The 7,551-nt window shown below is 37.3% G+C and overlaps 1 protein-coding gene across 1 annotated transcript; it reads left to right on the top strand.

The window, feature by feature from the left end:
* Positions 1–1,262: 1,262 nt before the first annotated feature.
* Positions 1,263–4,098, top strand: LOC130986967 (polyubiquitin-like). Its single transcript, XM_057910518.1, has 2 exons — positions 1,263–1,722; positions 2,216–4,098. Exon 2 carries the CDS (start codon positions 2,216–2,218, stop codon positions 3,815–3,817), a length of 1,602 nt encoding a protein of 533 aa, XP_057766501.1. The 5' UTR covers positions 1,263–1,722; the 3' UTR covers positions 3,818–4,098.
* Positions 4,099–7,551: the final 3,453 nt, after the last annotated feature.

Raw genomic sequence — 7,551 nt, 5'->3', positions numbered from 1 at the left:
GCTATGCTAAAAAAAATACTCCATCCGTCCCATTACAAATGTCTCATTCATTTTTTGGCAATATAGTATCTCTCTATACCTAATATTTAAATAATTTTCATCAACCCACTTTATCACTTTTTACACATTTCTTAATCTCTGTGCCCAAAAGTAATGGGACATTTGTAATGGTATGGAGTGAGTAACAAAAAGCAAGAAAAACGTGAAGATGAGTTGTAACTTTGAGATTTTGTATTGATATTGTGTATTTTATGTGTGCGTACTATGTAGCGTATGTCGTGTGTTTTACAATGAATATATGCACATATTTATAGGCTAAAAACATTAAAAATTCTAGTATGACTTTTGTTTCTATCTCAATAGAACTATAACTCTTGGAGTCGATCCTTATCTTCAAGTCAATCTCCTATTTTATCGGATATGTAATACTCCCTCCGTCCACGAAATGAGTACTCATATTTCCTTTTTCGTCCGTCCACGAAATGAGTACCCATTTCCCTTTTTGGCAAGTGTACCCTACACATCTCTTTAATTAATACACTAAAAAAATGGGACCCTTAAACTATTCACACTACACTCCATACATTTTTTAAAACCCGTGCCGTCCACAAATGGGTACTCATTTCGTGGACGGAGGGAGTAGTTTCAAGGATAATCATGAAATTCCGCATAATTATTTTTCAAAAATCTTTAAACCCACGTCGATCTTTTATAAAACTTCATTAAATAAAAACTTATATAAAAAGATATTTTTTGTATTATCTCAATAAAAAATTAAAATTTAATTGGTGAAAATAATTAAAATTAATATAAATTAAATTCTAAGCACGGTAAATGAACACAAAATGTTTGGGCGATGAATTATAATTTGGACGTATTTTCAAAGTGACATATATTTAATCTTTTTTATTTTTTTTAAATTTTAATTGAGGAAGAAGATAGGAACTAGGAAGGGCCCATTAACACAAAATATATGGGCGATGAATTATAATTTGGACGGACGTATTCAATGTGATACTAATATTTAATCTATTTTATTAATTTTAATTTAGGAAGAGGATAGGAAGGTGTTGAGCCGCCCTCCTAAGAAGCAAAGCATCCGTGTTTGTTAGGTTTCTTGGTAAGCACCATTCGCAAGAAAATGGTGTGTAGCAAGTTAGGTCACAATTTATTATAACAATCACAAATAAAATAGTGATAATTAGATGACAAATATTACTTGAGTAGATATAGAATCCGGAAGATTAATAAGATCTCATTCTCCTCCTCCTCCACTTCCTTTTCTTTTCTTTTTTTTGACAGTATTCTCCTCCTCCACTTCCTTTTTTCTTTTTTTTTGACAGTATTCTCCTCCTCCACTTCTAATAAGGTTGTTATCTTTTTCTTGAGAATATTATATTAATTTAATAAAGTTGTTATGACTTTATCAAAAAGAAAAAGAAAAAATGAAGTTGTCATCACAACCATTCATTTTGATACTCCTCCAATATCCAAACCCCAAAAAATAAACATAAAAATAAAAAGGAAAGTTGTTGACGTACACAGCTGTAATTAGGCAACGGGTTTAGCCGGTGTCCTGTTGAGTCGGTCTCGCTGTGTATATATAGATGACCTCCCTCGCCCATCTCTCCTCATCAACATTCGATTGATATATCAATTTGTTTCATACGCAATTTCTCCCATCTTCTGCTGCTAGACATTCTACAATACATTTAATCCAAGGTAACTATTTTGCTTTCTGTTTCAGGTTATTTGTTTTTAATAAAATATGATTCATTCTTATCCCTCAATGATTTGTTTCTATTATATTAACATGTAATTATCGGATTTTTTGTCTTTCTGGATCTGTAAACCTAAATATCCAATTTATGTCCGATAATAGATAGGCTTCGTAAACGAATTTGATCCGTAGCATGTTGATTCTTCTCATCGGGTTCCGTTGTTAATTTTAGTTTGATTTTTGATTTTGATTCGCAAGTTCGGGGATTATTGGGAAAAATAGATAGATCCATTGATTCTGCTGGTTGTTTTTCTTTGGTTTCTGTTGATTCTTAGTTTTTTCCTTTATCCATTATTGTTTTTAGATTCAATTGATTTTTAGCTGGATAAATGTGTCCATGTCCTCATCTGGTTTTCTCCTTTATTTTAAGAAAAGGGTACAAATGATTTGTATGGTCAATTTCTAATGAAATATGTATGTATTTAAATTACACAGATGCAGATCTTTGTGAAAACCCTTACTGGTAAGACAATCACCCTCGAGGTGGAAAGCTCAGATACCATCGACAACGTTAAGGCTAAGATCCAGGACAAGGAAGGGATCCCTCCGGACCAGCAAAGGTTGATCTTTGCGGGTAAACAGCTCGAGGATGGGCGTACCCTTGCAGATTACAACATCCAGAAAGAGTCTACGCTCCATTTGGTCCTTCGTCTTAGAGGCGGTATGCAGATCTTTGTTAAGACCCTCACTGGGAAAACCATCACCCTTGAGGTTGAGAGTTCCGACACCATCGATAATGTTAAGGCCAAGATCCAAGACAAGGAGGGAATTCCCCCGGACCAGCAAAGATTGATCTTCGCTGGCAAACAGCTCGAGGATGGCCGCACTCTTGCTGACTACAACATCCAGAAAGAGTCTACCCTCCACTTGGTCCTCCGCCTTCGTGGTGGTATGCAGATCTTTGTTAAAACCCTCACAGGCAAGACTATCACCCTTGAAGTCGAGAGTTCTGACACCATTGATAACGTCAAGGCCAAGATCCAAGACAAGGAGGGGATTCCCCCAGACCAGCAAAGGTTGATCTTTGCAGGCAAGCAGCTCGAGGATGGCCGCACTCTTGCAGATTACAACATCCAGAAAGAGTCTACCCTCCACTTGGTCCTCCGCCTCCGTGGTGGTATGCAGATCTTTGTTAAGACCCTCACGGGCAAAACCATCACCCTTGAAGTCGAGAGTTCCGACACCATTGATAACGTCAAGGCCAAGATCCAAGACAAGGAGGGTATTCCCCCAGACCAGCAAAGGTTGATCTTTGCAGGGAAGCAGCTCGAGGATGGGCGTACTCTTGCTGATTACAACATCCAGAAAGAGTCTACCCTCCACTTGGTCCTCCGCCTCCGTGGTGGCATGCAAATCTTTGTTAAGACCTTGACTGGAAAGACTATCACCCTTGAGGTGGAGAGCTCCGACACCATAGACAATGTGAAAGCCAAGATCCAGGACAAGGAGGGCATCCCCCCAGACCAGCAGAGGTTGATTTTTGCTGGGAAGCAGCTTGAGGATGGGCGAACACTTGCTGACTACAACATCCAAAAGGAGAGCACTCTTCACTTGGTACTCAGGCTGAGGGGTGGGATGCAAATCTTTGTCAAGACCCTTACGGGGAAAACCATCACCTTGGAGGTTGAGAGTTCGGACACCATTGATAATGTGAAAGCCAAGATTCAAGACAAGGAAGGTATCCCGCCAGACCAGCAGAGGCTCATATTTGCAGGAAAGCAGCTGGAGGATGGTCGCACTTTGGCAGACTACAATATTCAGAAGGAGTCTACCCTACATCTGGTGCTGAGGTTGCGGGGAGGGATGCAGATTTTTGTCAAGACTCTGACTGGGAAGACTATCACGTTGGAGGTGGAGAGTTCAGACACGATTGACAATGTGAAAGCGAAGATCCAGGATAAGGAGGGTATCCCACCAGACCAGCAGAGGTTGATCTTTGCTGGTAAGCAGTTGGAAGATGGAAGGACTCTTGCAGACTATAACATTCAGAAGGAGTCCACCCTTCACCTTGTCCTGCGCCTCCGTGGTGGTTTCTAAATTTCTTATATGCTTTGTCTGGGTCTGTTGGTTTCTTTATAATGCAATTGGTGGTTGTGGTCTTCGTTGTGTCTACTGGGGTCAAGCAGAGCCCCCCTAAGAATATTACTATGCAACTCTCGTTTCCTTTCTTCATTATGAACTTATTGTTGTGTTGTTTCTCATATGATCGTCTTTGAGCCTTTTGCATTCATAGCAGTACGAGTCAAATCCTGTGTGTGCAACAGAGTTCTTGATTTGTATTAACTAGTATTTGATATTTGAAGCAGCTTTCACGCTCTCGTTTGCCATGTTTGTAGATTAGCTTATTATTTTGGTTACTTGTAGCTGCGTGATTGCGATTGATCATTCTACTGCCTGCTAATTCTGGCATATCTATTAATTTACCGTGTTGGTGTGTAATCGAAATTGTTCCTCTGTTGAGCAACCAAGTCATATTTCCTTCTACTTACACAGCTTTGTCAGCATAATAAACATTCCGGATTGTTGGTTTGTGGTCTTGAATGTCCCATGCAATTAATTTAAATTGACATGCAAAAGTAATAGACTCTGATCGACACATCACCTCTCCTACTCCTGTAAGGAAACAAGGAATACATGTCTCTATAATTCTAAACCATCCCACTTCCTTCTTACATTTATTTCAGAAAAATCTTCTACTATACAAGAGGGGTGTTCATCTTTCTGCTCGCAAACACTCGGTGTAAAAAGAGGGACCAAAAAGAAATAAAAAGAAGAAACAAAAAGCTATTGCTGCTCTCGATGGTCGCCTGTCTTATGGAAATCACCTTTTTCAGGTGATTCTTTGACAGATTGAGAGGTGCCGACGGTGGCCTCCACTGCTCCGTCACTCGCCTTCTCCACCGTGTGGCTGCTGAAACCTTGGCGGCTTTTCTCTTCTGCGACCCTTTCGAACTCCTCTGCCATGGACGGCGCTCTCTCCTTGTCAATCCCGTGCCCCTCGCCTCTTCCATTTTTCCCCTCATGCTTGTATCTCTACACATACACATATATATCAAAACATCAGTTAAAAATTTCATAATCAAGAAACAATCCACATACCCTTATGATTGAGAATGGGATATTTGAGGTGAGGCGTTTGAGCCGGGAAGCCTGCGTGGCTGGGTAGAGGGATAAGAGGTGTCCGGCCATTTTTCTGAGTTTTTAGATATCATGCAAATTCCAAATATATGAAATTGTTGATTGTTTGAATGGGTGACGTGTCTGCTTCGTGAGCACGTGGCAGCCTTTCAAAGATGCTGTCTCATCATCTCCATGCAAAGATGAGATGTGCGACGAAATGATCTTAGCTTAGCTGTAGGGATGGAGGAGAACCTTAAGTTAAACACTTCGCTAGATTAATAGTATAACAAAATAATAATGTTAATGGTAAGTAGGATTGTAAACGAGTGGCATCGAAGCAATATTTAATTTATATTTATTTATAGAATTATTCAAGATCCGAATATCTTTTGAATATTGAATATGATTCGAATTGTTATTCAAACTATTTATATTCCATTCGATTTAAAATTTTATAAAATATATTCAACCTATTTCAATTGATGAGGATGTGGCAAAAGAGTGGACATGACCAGAGGTACTCCATGAGCAACAATCGGAGACGAGGCGGTTGAAAATAGTATGCTATTTAGCGTGCGGCGCTTCATGGCCTGCATGCAACTAAAAATTGAGAGAAAGATGAGTGCTTACTCTTGAATTTAGAGCTTTGAGATATTAAGATTTAGTTTTAATCCTTTTTGCTTTTAGTTTAATTCATTTAACTATAATTTATTAGTTCTAGCTAGCTTATCTATTTTACTTCCGTATGTTTAGGTGGTTGGTTTTATGTTTCTGTCATTATTTATCTCTATTTAATTATAATTAGATAGTTATAATATATATATATATATATATATATTATAGTATTTATTATATATATAAGTATTTAATCGAATCGAATACTTATAAATATCGAATCAAATATTAAAACATTCAATTTATATTTGATAATTAATCGAATAAAAAAATATTATTTATATTAAAATTTGATTTAATTTTTAAATACGAATATCGAATCGAACAACATACAACCCTAAGAGCATCTCCGGCCGGTGGAGGAAGTGCCGACTCGAGGCGGCACCAAGCAGGGGGTGGCGGGCTGGAGTGCCCAAGTGGCTCGATCGCGGCACCAACAGTCGTGCCTCAGCACAAAGAAGAGAGGGGCAGGCGCATGCTTCACACGCGATTTTTAAAAAAAAAAAAAAATCTGAAGTACAACGGTCGAAAGTTTTTCTTTCTTTCTTTTAGCCGTTGGGGGCTCACTTTTTTTTTTTTTTCCTTTTTATTCTCCTATAAATATTACACCTAATTCACATTCTTTTTCATATTCAACACATATCTCTCTTCTAATTAAAAATAGAATTTTAAATTAAAAGAGTAAAAATGAGATTAATTGAAAATAAAGATTTTAGCGCCACTTATAATGTCAATACAGTGGAGAGAGGTGACGTTAAAGTGAGAACCAAGGACATGAGATATTCTAATGGTACGTCGTGGTATCAAGAGAGGAGAGGACAAGTTATCATTTCGTACATTAATGACTTTAACTAATGTATCTCAGACAAAAACTCTTTAACTAATCACTAAATTCATCCGTCAGCAATTTTTTTTCGCTTTCAAGAGTATTTACTTCAATTATGGCATATAAAATAGCACTGATTGCAAAAAAGAAAAAGAAAAAACAAAATAAATAAATAAATAAATTAATATCTCTTGAGTTATTTCAATTAGCTAAGTAAATAACATTATATATATATGCGTGTGTGTTATATATTAGATCAATTTCTATTAGTGGGTAGTCATTATTTAATAATATTAATAAATTTATCAAACACAATTAATAATTGTTTTTTTAAGCGAACACAATTAATAAAGTGTTCGCTAACAATCACAGTTTTCTCAACTGAAAAATAGTAATTCTTCTATTTGTAGGTTAATCATATTTTATATTCTCAACTTTTAACGTTTTTTTAAAAGATATACATAATTTCTATTTTTTATTTAAAAACCTCTAACTTTAAACAATTTATTAAAGGGCTAATTGCCTGTAAATTTATAATATATTTCAGCTTTTGAAAATTGCAACCTATTTTTTAAAAACTGATGTTAAAATTCTTAACCTTTTTTTAGTTTCAAATTTGTTCGGTGATCTATTTTTTCTTGCGCCGACGTCGGAAATAACACGGTGTTCGCCGAAAATGACACGGTGGCTGCAGGAATTGACACTTAGACATATTCATGATATGTGGAAAAGAAATAATAGAAAAATGCCCCCCCCCCGCCCCTCCCCCACTTCCCCAACCCTAATTTCCCCATCCGCCGTCGCCGCCCACGGTGGCGCATTTGCCGTATCATTTCCACCGCCATATCGAAACACGCAGACACTGCAAAATTGAGGCAAAATCAGTGCCTTCTCTTTATCCAGTATATCTCTACTATGACGGGGATGGCTTCCTCGGCGGAGATGAGCTACTTGTTAGACTCGTCGAATGAGAGGTTGAAGAGGGTCGTCACGACGTATTCTTGGATTCTTGAATTTGGATAGGATAGGAGCTGCACAAGGCGTTTTTGATAACACTCATGTTTCCATGGTTTTTAATGTTCTTTTGATATTAATTTAATAGGAAATTGAGGATTGGATGATTGTTTTGTGCTTAATTTGCTTTATCTTG

This window comes from Salvia miltiorrhiza, chromosome 5 (genome assembly GCF_028751815.1).
Source record: "Salvia miltiorrhiza cultivar Shanhuang (shh) chromosome 5, IMPLAD_Smil_shh, whole genome shotgun sequence".
Taxonomy (NCBI): Eukaryota; Viridiplantae; Streptophyta; class Magnoliopsida; order Lamiales; family Lamiaceae; genus Salvia; species Salvia miltiorrhiza.
The sequence above is the reverse complement of the archived record's forward strand: the minus strand, read 5'-3'. Positions and strand labels throughout refer to the sequence as shown.